General features: G+C 40.9%; 1 protein-coding gene across 1 annotated transcript in view; it reads left to right on the forward strand.

Moving 5' to 3' along the window:
* Positions 1-17,513, forward strand: part of PHLPP1 (PH domain and leucine rich repeat protein phosphatase 1) — a 131,859-nt gene that overhangs the window by 111,437 nt on the left and 2,909 nt on the right. The window contains exons 11-16 of the mRNA XM_040547959.1: positions 3,452-3,652; positions 4,640-4,802; positions 9,143-9,273; positions 12,739-12,843; positions 13,790-13,984; positions 16,216-16,444. Of these exons, the coding sequence (XP_040403893.1) occupies positions 3,452-3,652; positions 4,640-4,802; positions 9,143-9,273; positions 12,739-12,843; positions 13,790-13,984; positions 16,216-16,444 (1,024 nt within the window). The remainder of the gene's footprint in view (positions 1-3,451; positions 3,653-4,639; positions 4,803-9,142; positions 9,274-12,738; positions 12,844-13,789; positions 13,985-16,215; positions 16,445-17,513) is intronic.

A 17,513-nucleotide genomic window follows, 5' to 3' on the forward strand; every position in this document is an offset into this window, starting at 1 on the left:
CTTGTGGTATAGTGTGTGGGTGGAATTGGAAGGGGAAACAATTGATTTTGGACTGAGCTTTAATACTTGACATTCTGCTTCCATCTGATAAGCAATACGAGTGGGATATCTTCAAGGAACATGAATCAGTTAAGGTCCATGCACAAGAGAGATGGGAACAATTGTGCCCAAGTAAATTTCCTCTCCTCCAGAGGGCATTTGCAAGATGCACCTTCTGAGCTGGCGGCTGGCACGGTGCATGAGGATGAAGAAACAGGGGAGTGGAAATAACACAGTGGAGGACTTTTGTGTTAAATCAGAGGGAAAAACTGATGGGCAAGTATAGATTTTTTGGACAGAAGAATCTAGCACAGAATCAACAAAGCTTTATGCAGCAGCAATCTGCTAGTTCATTCTGTTCTGTGCCCAAAGAATGGTCTCTCTTTTTTAATCCAGAGAATATGTTGAAAAAAGGATCTTTGGAGAAGGTTGTTTTTTTACCATTTTAACATAACAGCTGGTCAAAAGGAACATGTAAATAAGCAGCATACTCTTGTCTCAAAAGATAGCTGATATCATTAGAATTAAGCTACAGATGGAGATTACTATGTGACTATCCTGAATCTGAGTGCTGCGTGGCTGTGAGTGTGCACATGGAGGTGTTTGCTAGGTGTGGTGAGGGTGAGGTACTCTGCTACCACAGGGTTCCCATCCTAGACTGCTGGCAAGATGTTGCTAGCCACCTAAGCATTGTTAGCATCATGGCACTAAACGGTAGGTCAGGATGCTGGGGATTTATTTCCCGTATTTTCATATCACTCTCTGGAGGATTTGGCAAAAGGTGGGGAGGTGGAAGGATACAGGGCAACAACTATCCTCTCTGCTTTCCCTATAGGAAAATGTGTGTTCAGAACCCGTTTTTGGCAGGAATATGCACATTTCAACCACTTTTAATGCCAGTGAAGGGACAGCTTGAGAATTCTTGTTGTATTCTACCAATGTTGAAGATCTATTAGAAACGGAACACTTCTTGATTAATTTTTCTTTTGAATTTAGGATGACTTCTGTATAGTAGATTGTATCATATAGTGGATTGTATCAATGTCAGCATTATCAGAACAATATACGTTTTCTTGAAGACTTCATCTGTGTTTTGGACTAGCTGTATTTGAGCAAACCTAAATTCTTTGGTGCATTAAGAACCTCATAGCCATAGGATCCTCTATAGGTTATCCGTTAGGCTCCATTTGGTAATTAAAGGAAGGTACCTGTGAACCACTGCAATTTATTCTGCTGCATCCTACAGGAACATAAGGAAAATACACACTTCCTCTTCAAGTGGAAGATGTCTTTTCTTGAGAGGTTTTTCTGTTTGTGTTTTGCTGTTACCTCCTCATCCCTGTCATATTCCTGGGAAAGCTCATTCTTCCCTCCAGCCTTAAGCCTTTTTATTACTTAAACCTTTCCAGACTGAGCTGAAGATGTCCGTTTTGTACTGTGAGCAGTACAAAAGGCACCATGGCTTTAATGTTAATGAAAGTGCCTTTTTGTGGAGAGAGAGAGATTGTCGTGGATATTTGAATGAAGTTGCCCAAGTAATAATTGTCTATACTTTAGCAATAGGTGTGCTTGCTGGTGTGTAATTAAGTACAGGAACTGTTGATGTGGTATGCTTCAGTTTAATAATCCAACTTTGAAAGCGCTTAATATATTTTTAGTTTATACCTAAAGGGCAAAACTGAGCAGCCTCTTTTTTAGAATAAGTAAATAACGTTAAAAACCCTTTCAAATGCTTATTCCCTTCTCTATTAATCCTCCCTCTCCTCCCCTCCTCCTCTGGAGTTTTACCACCCTTGTGAATAATGAATGAGCCTCAGGATTAAACTGTTTCTCCGTAGTGGACTCCTCGGTCTGTGTAGAACAGCTAACCTAGTTTCAGTTCTGTGCAGTGCTGAGAGATTTTTGCTTCTAATGGAAATATTTTTAAATCCTTTGACATCCCATGTGACTTCTCTGTAGCATGCCTGACCCTTATTTGCTGCTGAGCAAGTTGCAACCAGCTGCAACTCATGCAAATCCATCTCATTCATTAGCAGACCTTAAAGGTCAGTGTGAATTCCCGTGCACTTAGGCGAAGCGGGGGAAGAGCCATCAATATTTTATCACTTTCTCTTAAGATCGATGACAAGAACGCACATACCTTTTGTGTCCTGATCACTGGCGTTACAGGTTTCAGCCAGCTCATTTCTGAGTCCTGTGTCTTGAATGCAACTGTGACTGTTGCAGCTGCCTTTTGCTGTTAGTTGGTAGGAGCAGTGCAGCCTGATTTCAACACGCTCGCTGCAGGCTGGCAGCCACACATTTACTTCTGTATCACAAGTTCTCTAAGGCAGCCTTCTCTGAAACAGGGAGGAAGGAAGAGAGATCTTAATTCTCTTGAAAAGACATGGTCAGTTGGTTACTAACGGCTAAATGGCCTTATTTTTCCATTTCTTTGGAATTGCCTGTTCTAGCCCTTGAGATGCTAACAGCGTGCATCCTTCCAGAAGTTCTGCAGTCACAGAACTCCCTTAAAGGAACGTGAATCGTCTGTGTGCAGAAGGTCACTGGCTAGAGTGGGCAGTGCCTATTCTTCAGCAGGTCTTGTTTCCACCCTGGCAAGGATCCTCTGAGGGAGAAAGAATAACTTCATTTCTATGCGTCTTCAGTCCTTGCTGCTTGTAGTGGAGTAGCAGAAAATATTGACAAGGGCTTCTGCTAGGGGAAGGACGCTCAGGATCTATAGAGAGATCTGGCTTGCTTGCTGCATAGGTCAGCAAGCATCTAACTTCTTTAATTTAATTGAGCATTGGCTCTGTTTCTCTTTAAAACAGAAGAGGTAAATTACTGCTTGGGTCTCCGGGTGTGGTTTGTTGTGTGTGATTGGTATGTCTTTAGCTATCCAAATATTCACAGAGAACTTTTTCATATTTTGTAGATGTTTTCAGGCCTGCAGGTTAAAACAAACAAACAAAAACTCTCTGTATCCTAGCCAGTATTTAAAGTGCTGAAAAATTGGCTGGCTTTTTTACCAGTGACTTTTTTTAGTCATTTGAAGGGCAGCTATGCTCTCATGGTTCATTGATAATGAGATCAGAATTCATTTTTATGTGGAACAAATACGGAAATGATGTGGTTTGTTATTACTGTTAGCTGTAGGTACATCTGTAGTAATGTCAGCAGTATGAGGCTTTCATAAAAGGACAGAGGCATTTTGACATACTTATTTTGCTGATGTTATGTTCATAGAAATGGGTTAATTTAAAAATGGGATCAAAAGTTTTGTTTGTAGAATACTAGACTTCTGGTCTTTCTGTCCATCATTGTGCTTTTGATCTTTATAACTATCTTATAAACAGAAATTTTATTTATACTTTTAGACAAAACCTGCAGGATGTTTCACTGAACTCCCTTATGCAACATTTCTTTGCAGCCTGAGATTTCTTAATGCATCTGCCAACAAACTGGAAATGCTTCCTCCAGCCACTCTTTCTGAAGAGACCCATAGCATCTTACAGGAGTTGTATTTGACCAATAACAATCTCACAGATAAATGCGTACCCTTGCTAACAGGCCATCCACACCTAAAAATCTTGCACATGGCCTACAATCGCCTACAGAGCTTCCCTGCAAGGTAAGTAACTGGTTTTACTGCCACTGGCCCACCAGTGGGCAATGTGAAATATTTTCACAGTGAGAACTAAGTTGCACAGAAATCTGGCGGCGCAGGTTGTATTTTGAATCTAGTGATATTGCAGTGGGTGGATGCATCTGCTCTGCCCTGTTGCACATTGCTACCCTCTCTTGCATTGCACAGTGTTTGTTGGTGCCTTCTGATTGCACTTGGAATTCTTCTCAACTAGGCTAATGTAGCGTGGCTGCAGTATGCTTCTGAAGTCAATTAAGGAGATCTGTTTTTCCCAGTTTGGTCACTTTGCTCACACCTGATGGACTTCTCCTTACAGGAGATTTGTAAGCATAACAGTCTGAAAATGTCCTTTGGCAGTGGATTAAGCTACACTGGGAAAAAATCCTCTCTCCCGAAGGAGATTCTCCCTTGGCAGCAATTTAGATGAACTACTGTACTTTCAATTCACTCTGGTTTAATCAGAAATCTTTCAAGTGTAAGATGTGCTGTAAAGCTGATGGGGTACAACCTTGGAAAGGAGATGCCAATAAATAAAGGAAGAGACATCTCTGTCCTTGTGGGATGTTCTGAGCAACTGGGCTTCAGTGGCAAGGAGAGATGGAGAGGGAGGGAGATGAATAAGGGGGTGGAGCTGAGCAGGATGCCAGAAGGTGGAGGGGAAAATCTGGGATGAAGTGGAAAGCTAGGGTTGGAAGAAAGGAGGAAAAAGTGAAAGCGAGCTGGTAAGCAGAAAGAATGTAAGCAAAATGAGTCACTTCAAAAGTAGAATTAATAAAAATTGGCAGAAGCAGCACAGATTTTGGTTCCACAGCTGTTAGCATCTAATGGGAGGAGAGGTGACAAGCACTGCTGTGAACAAGGGCCAAAGTCTGCCATTGTATTTTCTTAAAATCATGAAAACCACTGCTCTTATCACCATTTCAAAACAAAACATGTATGCATGTTAACAGCAAAATTCTCAAACTCTTGTAGTAAAATGGCCAAGCTGGAAGAGTTGGAGGAAATTGATATTAGTGGGAACAAACTGAAAGCCATTCCAACAACCATCATGAACTGTAGACGCATGCATACTGTAATTGCTCATTCCAACTGCATCGAAGTCTTCCCAGAAGTCATGCAGCTGTCTGAAATAAAGGTAAGACATGAATGTGCTGTGAAAGATGCAAAGTAATGCATGCTTTACCAATTCTGTTTTTCCCTCAGGTCTGTCATTGCTGCAGGATAGTATATTCTCAAAAATCGTGGAGATCTGACAGCTGTTTTTTTGCCTGAGGTCATATGTAAAGCATTCACCCCTGTGCTGCCTCATAGTGGAAGGGAGGAAGGTCCTCAAAATCTGATTTTACACTCACCTTCACCACATCCCATTTTCTTTGCCAAATAAGTGTTAATTGTCTTCCTGTGGCAGTCTGTTATGATACGACTTAAACATTTGCCAAGAGCTATACACAATTAACTCTTGGTGCCTTGGCAGTTGGTTAATTCTGTAGGAATGGACTTTGTTTTCAGCATGTGTTTAAAACCTGCTGAAGCTGCAAAATAGGATAGGCCTTGGGGACAGAGATAAATTCCAGGAGTGCAGGATTTGAGTAGTTAGGCAAGCTACTTCAGTTTTCCTAATTGCAGTCACATTTTGCACAACTGGAGGAACGCTTAATCCATCTCGTGTGTGTTACCAGAAATAATTCTGAGCTTTTCCTGACAGTTCTTTTTTGTGAGACACGTTCTTTGCTTGACCGTGCCGAGAGCAATACCGCTTACCTTTTGTAAATTAAGTTCGTGTCCCTCCTGGCCACAATGCAGAATATTTCTGATTGCATGCTATTTCCACTGCTTGGAGCTGGGAGATGGTTAACTCACAGCATACGAATCTTGTGGTACGATCAAAAAAACTATCTATCATTCCCTGTGTTTGAGAACTGATTACCTATTCGTGGGATCAAAACAACTTATGTGTCCTTCGCACACTCTGCAGAGTCAAAAGGCTAAGTTCCCAGACTGGTCTCTGTGCTACAGTGTCTGGGGTCATGCAGAGCAGCAGGAGGAATACTTTTTTTTGGACAGCGAGTACACGTAAAGATGAGCTTTGTGGTTTTAGCCAGGAAATCTCAAACAAACTTGTGGCTTTTTGAATACTCCTCCCTCTTCGGAACAATGGCCAGAGGAAACTGAGGGCCATTTAGAATCGATTAGAAGTAAAGCTTTTCTTCTTAGAGGAAGAATTGGGGTGGGGGAGTGAGGCTCTGCACAGTAAACATTTCTTTAAAATATGAGGGCATTTTAACCAAAAAAGGAGGATAATGTAAACACGTGGATAACGAATAAGCAACTTTCTCCTTTTTGTTCTCACATCTTGGGGATAGCTGAATCTTTTTTTTTTTTTTTTTTTAGAAGTAGCAGTATTTAGAGTGCCTCTCTGCTACAAAGCTTAGCAGAAAAATGTTCATGGAAGACCTGGTGGTTTTTCTTCCTAATGGCTCCCTACAGTTATTTAGTTCTTTCTAGCAAAAGAAAAAAGGCATGGGTGTCATTAACTGTTTTGCAACTGGAGAAATAGTGTGCATGTCTTCATCAGAGAGGTTGCAGTACTCTAGGGCTTCACTTTTGTGGAAAGAAAACATCTCGTCAGTACCCACGTCTGGTTTTGACTTAGGTGAAACTTAGGAGTTCATACCGTTGCCAGATGCCTGTGCCGTAGCCTTGGTGGGCACAGGGCTTCTTCTGGCCTCTTGGAGATTTCTCTGGGTCAGGGCTTGGAGCTTGTGCAGCCTGGCTGTATCCATTACTAAGCGTGACTGGAGCTCCTCTTCGGATGTCTGAAAGCACTCAAAATGTGCCAAAGCAAGGTAAGAAACTGGAGTTTGAGGTAGGGGTTGGTAGTTCGGTGAAATAAGCTTGCTTGTAGCAAGGCACAGAGTTGCAGTCTCATGTTAATGATTGTCATACTTTCATGATTAATCTTAATTGAGGTGGCATTCATATATTCTAAACTTCTTGGTAAACTGTTATCTGAGGTAATAGCTGCTCTGCTTTGTATTTAATTAGCCTGAGAGGGTGACATATTACATTTTTCAAGTCAGTGATACTGGAACAGTTAGTAGTGGCAGTTACGATGTTGTCTGAAATAATTTCAGAGGGAAAGCTAATATAAGAGATGATGCTTTTGTACTTAGGGTAACTTCAGGATTTCTAAGCACAAGGTCATTTTAGTGATACAGTTGTTTCTGAGCTGATTTTACATGCTACAGTTAAGGCTACAGAAGTTTTATGGTGTTCTGTGCATTTAAAAAGCCCAGCGGATATCCCTGAGATAACTTGTGTAATACACTTTTTAATTTTTTCCCTAAAAATAAATTTTGTAAAGGCTGTTTTGTGTACATTCCTGTGTATTAAAAGATTGTTATGGGTACAAAGTGAACCAAGAAGATCTGGTAGCAATAGCGTCTTAAGGCTGAAGTTCTCAGTATTTGATAGTTTTTCTCCTAGTTCGGTGAGTGATATGCCCACCTTCAGTCTCAACTGCAGATAACTCAAGCCTCTGTCAGCTACAGACAGGACAGTTGCAATGCCATAAATGCAGTGTAAGCGAATGCTGAATATTAAACTGTCCACCACCTGGTCTGTGTCCTGTGTGCAGTTGCAGTTGTTCTGGTGCTGCCTGGGTGGGGCTAGCCAGCTTACATTAAAATGACGCACAAGGAAGTCAGGACCGGTTAGGAAATAGGCTTTCCTGCTTGCCTGGGGAGTAGAATAAGGACTAAATTTAACATAGATATGCAGAAAGTCCCTGCTAACCTATTCTTCAAGCGGTACAAATGAAATCTGAGAAACCCTGACCTGACGAATAAACTGTATTCCCTAGTACCTAGGGACTGAGGGATCTGCTCTAGACTGTTGCTGCCTTCAGCATATTGGGCATCTACTGAGAGCAATGAGATGATTTTACTGATTTTGTGCTCCTTATTCCAGCATTCTCTTACATCAAATTTGCAATGGCATTGGGGTGTTGAACCCAGCAAGGCCTGCTGTTAGCTTCGTTAATCTGAGAAGTAATTACAGCCTCTCTGGAAGCAGCAAGAAGTAGTGCAGAAGAAAAACAACTCGCTGGAATAACTCTTCTGTTAAGCTGTCTACTGTTTAGTTTGTATGATGGATATAAATTCTGATTTCTTTATCAGGCTTAGGTAATGTTAGCAGTTTGTTCTTCCTAGATAATGAGGCCTTCATAGCAGACAACGTTAGGATTCAAGATGTGGTCATTATCTGCATTGCATATATCTAATCAAGTGTTAGATTTTTCTTTTCCAAATTTTACTAGGTTATCTTATGTCTTCCTCCAGCTCAGGACCCTTTATCTTTGAATATACATAGAAAAATAAGTCTCTTGCTTTTATCAATGGAAATTACATATTGATCAAAACATGCAGCTAGGAAAGTTGTTCCCCCCCGCCCCCTCCCCCAACCTACCCTAGCTATTCAGACTTTGGTTTTACTAGAATTTTTGAAGTCTCTTTTCTTTCAAGGCTGAAAATAAGAAACTCCTTTCTGAAGGATGTGGATAATTCTTCTGTCCTCAGTTAAATATCAAGCTGCTCATGCTCTAATTTTTTTTTACTGTTTTTGGTGTATGCTATACCTGTGGTCCTGTAATAGGGTTTGAAGAGTTGTTTTTTCTAAAATGCCGTGGTTTTGTGTACTGACTTTCGTCTGGATATGCAGCTTTAACTATGTTTGGCTTGGGATTTTGTCATTCTAGGGCACTTGTTCTAGCTAATTTGTGCTTAGCTGGAGGATAGCCAGCATGTTTTTCTGCTGGTTTAGTATCTCATTTTTTCTGAAATATTTCAGCTTCAGTTTTTTTACTTATTTTAATTCAGATTTAAATATGAATCCTTCTAAGATGATACAAATTAAAACCATATTGAAAACTGCTCTGATATTTCTTTCCTTTTCCTCCCTCTACTCCTCCCTGCCCTATGCATTTATAAGTGCTTATTTTTGATATCCCTCAGTAAGTATCAAATTCCTGTGTGTGTTTATACTTATGCTGGCTTATATGGACTTCAGAGGAGGGACTGCTGTGATAGTGCCTTAGAATCCCTAGCCTCATTTTTGTTTCCTTTATCTGTTAAAAGGCTGGCAACTGTTTTCATCAGTAACATTTTTTCTTTAATACTTATTTGTTAATGAAAGTAGTGACCATCTTTCTGTCTGCAAAGAGCAGACAAACCTTACTGGTTTTGCAGCATGATTACACCTGGCTAGAAATGGAAATGGGATGAACATATTTCTAGGTGTCCCAGACATCTGTGAAGAAGGCTAAATGCCAGTGAAGAACCACTTACTTAAATGAATAACTTTAGGTTTTGGCTGCAGGCTCCCTTATTCATGAAATGTGCATTACTATGTTTAATCACAGTTGGATCTTAATGACATCTGAATTCTCTTGCTTATTTAGTTGCTTTCTTTTTGCAGTGTGTGGATCTAAGCTGCAACGAACTGAGTGAAATCACATTGCCTGAAAACCTGCCTCCAAAACTGCAAGAGCTGGACCTGACTGGAAATCCCAGATTAGCCTTGGATCACAAAACCCTGGAGCTGCTGAAGTAAGTTAACTTACAGAGTAGAGAAGGTGCAGAATGACTCCTGTATATTGTCACATATTAATGATAGAAGTGTAGTTTTGCCTAAGACATGTGACTCCTTGTTGACAGTGGATCAAAAAATAAGACTGTATGTATAGTTCAGAAATTAACACTCATCCTCGTTAAGGAGCATGACTAACCTACTTCAGTGCGGTTGCTTTCAGCTCTAACTCCTGAAGGGATCTGTTGGGCCAGTTGGATCTCCGTTTTACTTCTGACATTAGATTCAACCAAAATGTTCCACTGCTGAGATGCCAATAGCTGCTTATTAAGTCTTTTTCTTACATTCATCTGTGAATTTCATTCACTGTGATCCTTGTTACCTCTTCACATAACATTTTTTGTTATCCATCATACCTCTCTGCTTTTGTCCTTTTTTCTTTTTTTGCATATTAAAACATGTCCTGAAGGCTTGCGTCTCCCACTCTGCTTGCAGCAAAGCCAGTTACCTAGCTTTGAGATGCTCTGTTTCCTTCCTGTCTGCCTGTTTGTTTCCTGCTCCATGACTCAAGTGCCATCCATAACTGAAATACACCAAGTGCCTTCTGCTGCCTCCCGTAGTGTGTTGAGATATTGTTGCAGTCAAACAGATAATCTGAGTATAGCTGTGCTGCCTTAAGCCTTTCTTATTTCCTGGAGGGAACTGCACCAGCTCTGAGTTTCATTCTGAGTCCCTTTGATGCTTAAATACTGAGTGATTCCAAGAAGGGCTGATATCCTTCTAAGGGCTGAGCAGTTGCTTCATGTGGTTTGCTTTTAAATGGTTAAGATCTGGCACTGAAGTATTAAATCTCATCTGTTGTGAAAGCAAGGGAATCTTGGTGTGAGTTTGCTTTTAGCTTGAATCAATGGATATTGTAAAATTTAAATAGAAATGTGAATAATGAGTTTTTACAGATAGAAAGCAAGAGTCTGTTTCACAGCATACAAGGAGGAAAAAAAGCAGGAGGGATGTTTGTCTTTAAGAGCTGCTGATTGTGTGTAGAAGAAGAAGCAGTGTGTAATGCTGCTCTGATTTGTAGTGTGTGTGTGTCTTTATATATAAAATCAAAGCTAACTGAATGGCACCTGAACTTAAAGTGAAAGATCAGCTTTTCATGCTGTTATGACCAGCAGACAAGGCAGGCAAACTAATCTCTTGCCCATTCAATATTCAGGCTTCATGCCTCATAGCAGTATTGCACAAATTTCAGTCCTAAGCAGTAGAAAAGTAGTGTTGCCCAGTGGCACGCTGTATTTTCACTAACATGTGCATTGTCTTTAATTCACAGAAAACTTTTTTCTTCTTGTATATGTTTTTTTTAAATAAACAAATTATTCTTACAATTTCAGGTCTATTCTCATCCTTGTAAATACTCTTTAGCTGTGGTCAGGATTTTCAGGTCTCCTTCAGGACTTCTTAGTGGTTGTCTCTATTGATACACTACAGTGACTTCCACAGTGTACTGCCACAACTGAATGTGAGGAAGGAGATGCTCCTTACATTTCTTTTTGTGGCAAGCACAAAAATACTTGTGCACTTGGTGCTTTTTATATCTTCCTTCTGCATGTGAAAGGCAGCTCTCCATCTGTGCCCTGGCAGGATTTAAGCTGGTAGTAGGTTAATATGTAGTCTGTGTTCTGCTGAGAAGAGTCCTGTCATGCATGCTTGCTTTTTTCATGTGTGTGGAGGTCTTAAGGGAGGCTTGCATGCTTACGAGAATGTTGCCAAGTGATTTATAGGTTGTAAGAATTTCAGTAGCAATTATAAGGAAAAAAGGAAAATCTGTGGTTGCTAGATACTGTGATTTTTTTTTTTTAGGAAAGAGCATCTGGTTCAATTATAACATTATAAATTAGGAGGAAAGTAACCCATGCAGTATGGAAGCTCTAGCCCATCTTCCTTGTATAGGATGTGATGCTGGATATCATTTCTTTCTGGGCACATGGTCTAGTAGTGTAATTGTACCACTGAGGAAGCTGAAGGCGATGCGTTGAGGTAGCCTTATTCGCCACTGCTGGGAAGCGTTGAGACATCTCCGGGTCCTTGACCTGCCCAGGAAAAAGGGGTCAGTCAACCCAGTTAAAAAAGAAACAGAAAAAACCCTTTCGATCCAAGTTCCTTTGCCCTGGAGGATAAATGCCTTGTACAAGAAGCCTGTGAAGAAAGTGTCTTTGCTTGTGTATGCAGTATTTTGTATGACAAATTGAAAATCTCTGCTACTTTAGAACAGATCCAGTTTTCCAGTGTGAATCAAACTTCTTTTGTAATGCTCTTGGTGAGGTGTCTTCCTTATATTTGCCTCACAGAGGGCTGCAAAACCAAGGGCTTGAAACACCAATGGTTCTAACATTATTTATGTAATTTGTTTGCTTGTAACGTGCCCTAGCTGATGTGTGTCCTGACTATCAGCATTAAAAGAAATCAATCTGGATGTGACAGTCCTTCAGGTTACTTGAGGAAGGCTGTGAAATGCGGAGAAGACTTTCTTGTGTGTTCAGGTCAGGTGGAGGGTTGGACAGAGAAGAAATGAATCCTCGGAGTGAACAGTTAGACCTTTCTGCCTGTGTCCTTTTATGATTCATTTAGTTCTTGAAAGGTTTGGGTGCCTTTGAAGTTTCTGCAGCGTGTGGGGAGCTTGCTTTTGCTGCCTTTGGAAGAGAGCAGTGGGGAGCGCAGGGGAGGTCATTTCTCCCTACCAAAGCAGGGCTACGAAGAGAAGCACATAAACAGATAGGGTTGGTCCCTTTTTAAGTCTTTACTGTGCTATGTGAGATATTTGAAATTCAGGCTAAAGGCCATGTTGGTAGTAAATTGGAGGGTAGAGGATCAAGGGCCTCGGTAAAAACCGGACTGCAAAATTGCAGAAGGGCTGTGCTTGCTGCCTGGACTGCAGACCTGCTCTTGCAAGTCAGAGCAGCCCCAGGATAGAGCTGATGTCTGACTCGTGGGCATTTTCATGGAAGTCTGTTACTACATGTTGCTGTTTCTAAAGACTTTTTTTTTTTAATTTAGGGGATGGTGTGGCTCACAGAGTAGGTTTCATTTGAGTATAATGAAAAGAGCCCAGAGACTTATTCTTAACATGGGTGGGAGAGAGATATAAGTTAGAAAATCACTCCCCATACCGGCTTCCATCAAGTCAGTGACAAATTTGCCTTGTATTCGCCCTGGGCCAGGGTGGAAATAAATAGCTCAGGGGTGAGGGAAGGGAGAAGAAAAGCTGGGTAAGCAAAAGAGTGCAGCTGACACCCTCATAGAGGCTGTTATTTATTGCTTTTTTGTTCTTTGTGTGCAGGCACATAAAAGTAAACCACTTTGGATGTCCTGCTTTTGAATGTTGCTAAAGAACTGGGAGGAAAAAAGCTTCTCTCTTTTCTATCTCTGTTTTATGCTGGATCATGTCAGTATGTTAATCCAGTGCATCTTTCCCGTTTCGTTTACAGCAATATCCGTTGTTTCAAGATCGACCAGCCCTCAGCTGGTGATGCTTCAGGAGCTCCAGCAGTGTGGAGTCATGGTTACACAGAAGCATCAGGAGTTAAGAACAAGTAAGACCTGGCGTTGTTTTCATTATACAAGCATCCCAGCAGCAGAGAGCCTCTATGCTGATACAAAGAAATCCTTTTTTTTTTTTCAGTGAAAGTTTGGGGACGTTTTGGGCCTCACAAAGGCAGAGGCCATGCCATGACTCTATATTTGTATACTGGGCCCCTGCCTGGCTCTCAACTTTTTTCTTTGTTAGGAATGTTGCTAAGATACAAGTGTAACCGACACATTTTGTCTGTGTGAGCCTCCAGTACTCGCAAGAGATCTGAGTGTTTAAAAGCATTTTCCTCTTTGCAAAGCTTCTTTATCTTCAGCTAAAGGATGTTTACCAAGCAAAGCGGAGATACTAAAGGAAGAGGTAGAATGGCCAAAACTCTGAATATTCATAGTATGTGGAGCTTCTGTGACTAAGGCAGCACTTGACAAATAAAGTACCAAGAGTCTGCTAGTCTCTGTTGCTGGCAATGTGATGAATCTTTCTTTGTTCCCTAAATACCTCTTCAGAAATCTTCAGCTACCTAGGTTTCCCTAGCAAGTGCCAGCAAACTTTTGCTTACTGTTAAGTAATTTAACTCAACTTGGTCATCAGCACGTTAAATCGTAAAGATGGCTCTTGGAGGGGCAAGTGCCCCTCAACTGCTGTTGTTTTGGGCATACTTTTCTCCCCTAAGCTTGTTCCCCTTTCTCTACAAATAGGAGATCTGTTTGCATGCTGAAAAGGAGGAAGATTCCTTAGGGCTTGGCTTGAATTTCCAGCACAGTTCTCTCCATGTTTTACACTGTTAGATGGGTCTGACTCTTCTCCACAGCTCAGAAAGCAGTTTTGAAGACCTTGGAACAGAGTTGGTTAAAACTGGCTCTCAGACCAGGCTGCACCTTTTTTTCTGAACAATATGAGAAATTAGTACTGGATAACAATCTTGATGTTCTCCTGCTTGCCTTTACCAGGCTGTGTGTGGCAGCACTCTCGGCCAATAACTTCTGCGACAACAGGGAGGCACTTTATGGTGTTTTTGACGGTGACCGCAATGTGGAAGTGCCGTATCTCCTGCAATGCACTATGAGTGACATTTTGGCAGAAGAGCTACAGAAAACAAAAAATGAAGAGGAATACATGATCAACACGTTCATCGTTATGCAGAGGTGAGTCTTGGATCTGAAGCATTTTTAACCTTTTGTATGCTTCCTGAGCAGTTAGCTTTCAGGTTAGGCACTTGCTCTTTTCTTGCTCCAAAAATGGGAGTGGAGGGGGCAAGCCTTAGTATCTGGGAATTGTGTATTCTTTTATTGCTTGCTTTGTGAAAATTGCCTTCTGTTGCTTTCAGCTGTGGGGAGAAAAACCCCAACCCTTTCCCACCTATCTAAACAAACAAACAAACAAAAAAACACCCTCAAAATCGCTGAATGTTTATGTCTGAGTGGTTTCACTCCTATCCGGTATCTTCTTGAAGTCTTATGACTCAAAATTTGCAGTAGCCAAGATAGTAGTGTAAATTTCTTGATCATCTTTTAAACTTCCCTTATTACTATTCCCTGCAAAGCCTGGGCTGATCCTTGCTGTTTTTTCTGTACCAATCCAGGTTATTTAAGGCCACGCAAATATTTAAAAATATATATTCTGACTTCCTGAAAAATGTCGTTTCATGTCATTCCTTTGACCTTAGAATATTATTTGTGCACGACTCATCCAAAGAGATTGTGATACAATAGCTGTAAGTGTAATAGCAGCTATGTGTGGTGGTTGGGAGATCTGTGTGTATGCATGCTGTTCTTGACAGAACAAGAAATTGTGCCTGGGGAGACACTGAGTGAGGAAGGAGTATGAAGGGAACTGAACAAAAGCGAACAAAGAGGTCAGGGAAACAAAGGAGAAAGCAAATAAGCAGCTCAGAGATGAAGGAAATGGATCAAGTTGAAAGTAGGATCACTAGTCGTTCAATGGCTGCAGTTTTGGAAGGGAAAGCATTCCAACTCTGATATTAGGAAAGAGAAGCATTAGGATGGTATTCAACCTTACAAACACAAGAGGAAAAAAAAAAGCTGATTTCCCACAATTACTTAGTGCCTTGGTTAGACTAGTAGCTGAGAAGAAGGTTGCCATATACTTAAAATCATCAAAAATGATATAAATTTACATATTGAAAGTACTTATCGTGTTGGCTGTTTTTTTACTACTCACAGACTCTGACAGGAATGTGGTATTCCTGGAAAAAAAACAACACTGCATTTGAAGGGGAGTGGGAGGGGAGATTCAAGTCAAAATAAGCTAATCACTCCCTTGGAGAAACAGAAATAATACTCATTCTAGTTGCATGTAACCATTCCTTGAGGAATTACTACAGATACTATGCAACATTCTTGAAGTGCCTTTAAAAAAATAGAAAAGTGTATTGAAGCCTTGGTACAAGTTTAGTTGTGCATTATTTCCACACCATTTTGAATCAAAACTTCTTGCTAGCTATACCTAGCCTTAACATAAATTTTAGTAGCCTCTGTAATCAGCTTTCTAATTGCTCTAGTTCTTAATTACTGTAGGTGGAGGCCCTGATAAACGAGAAACCAGGAAGGACAGAATTTTCTTCACAGTCCTATTTCAATTTAAACAAGTAAAATGAATAGCATTAAAATAAGTGTACATTCTAATGACAAAATTCTGAAAACTTTAGTTTTATCTATTTTTTTGTTTGTTTTTACTGTGACCCCTGCTAAAACACCAGACTTAAATATTTCAAAGAACCTGTTTTACGTGATAAATGAAAAGTCTGCCTTCTTTTAGTGGAATTAACAGCTACTGTGGTTTTTTTGGTCGTTGTTTGATACTTCAAAAGCATTATTCTGAAGGCATCGCAAAACAATGAACCTCTAACATCTATTTTTGCTCAAAACTGGAATTTCTAGAGTTAAAATTACTGTTCGGCTCCTGAAGCTAAAGATTTTACCATTCCAAAGCTCTGTCTGGATAATATGACCCCCTTTTTAGGTCCTACCTGTACTCACTTGATAGCCTTCAATACTTTTCTAACCCTCTTTGCTTCCCTCCAGCTGACCTTTAAATCAGATTTCTTTAAGATGTAGAGTAAGAGCACTGACTGTGTGACTCTTACAAGTGCAAAGATTTTTCTTTCTAAAATTGAGTAGACTTGAGTATCTGCATCTTGCTGTAAATAGCACACTGCCTGAGAGTTGTACGTGATTACTCTGCAGTGTTGCTATCGTGTTGCAGTCTTCAGTGAAGACGTTTGTTTCTGTCCCAGTGATCCAGTAGAGTCAATGCCCTGAGTGCTTGTGGTTGCAGAATAGCAGTTGTTTCTCCTTCGTACCCATAACACTTGTTTTTCAATTAAAGAACAATCATTGTTTTGTTTAAATTCCAGGAAACTTGGAACAGCTGGACAAAAACTTGGAGGCTCTGCTGTTCTTTGCCATATAAAACATGATCCCATGGACCCTGGCGGATGCTTCACGTTAACCTCAGCAAATGTAGGGAAGTGCCAAACTGTTCTCTGCCGGAATGGGAAACCTCTGTCTTTGTCCAGGTGTTATGTGATGAGTTGTGAAGAAGAACTGAAGAGGATTAAGCAGCATAAGGCCATTATCACAGAGGTTAGAGAACTCAGATGTTGATGTGAAAGGAGGACTGCTGCAAGTTGCAGCTTCCTTTGAGGACATTTGCATGATGGTATATGAAATTACACATCGGTATTAGAAACCTCTAAGAGGTGCAGTTAATAGCATGGGTTCCAGAGTAGCACTTTTCCTTTCAAGGTGATTCATATCATGCAATCAAGTTGTTTTTCCATCCCATTGCCAAGCTAGACTTCAGTTAGCTTCAGAGCCTGAGCAGCTGTGAGCATGCTGTGGTGAAACAGGAAAGCTGAGGCCCTCCTCCTGTTGTGGGGGAGTGCTGTGTTGGTGCTGCCATGAAGAGCCCCTCCAATCCAGAAAGATGAGGGCTGAGCACTCAGAACAATGCTTCCCTTGGGAGACTTCGTAATCCTGGCAGGATGACTTTGCTGTCTGAGCTCCTGTGTTCTCAGAGCTGTCCTCTGACAGACCGCTCTTGAAGAGAGCAGTTGCCCCAAAGGAAAACCTGTCCTATGCTCAGCTGAAGAGCCACGAGAGAGGAGGAAGCTATTTGCTCCCTTTCTGCAAGCTTAAAGCCACTACTGTCAGCTGTGCTTTGCCTTGTGTGACACATGCATAGGAGCAGATAAATATTGTATCCTCTTAATGGGGGAGGAAAGGGCACAATACTCACTGCTGTACACCCATGAGGAGGTTTGTGTGTGTGTGTAATAAATCGTGTGCCTATTAATCTTGCCAGGAAAAGGTGATGATTGGAATCTCAAATGTGACAAGTTAGAAGGGAGTCACTCCAACATAGTGTGCATCGCTGAGGCACGCTCGTTATGCTGTTCTGTAAAGGAAAAGGGAAATTTCTGCACAGACTCTTAAGATGACTCACTGATTTCATGCATGTTGATGGCTTATCACTTCTGTCAGGCTCCTAATGGGGAAGTTAACAAGCCGACAAGGTTTTTTTCTTTTGGGTGGCTTTAAAGGGGAAGCTTTTTTACTCTTGGTTTGCTTTTCTGTGTGTTTTTTTTTTTTTGCTGTATAATAACCAGTGCTGTCATCATCTGGACCAAATGAGCATAAATCCTCACCTTTG

The sequence above is a fragment of the Cygnus olor genome, chromosome 2, assembly GCF_009769625.2.
Source record: "Cygnus olor isolate bCygOlo1 chromosome 2, bCygOlo1.pri.v2, whole genome shotgun sequence".
NCBI lineage: Eukaryota > Metazoa > Chordata > Aves > Anseriformes > Anatidae > Cygnus > Cygnus olor.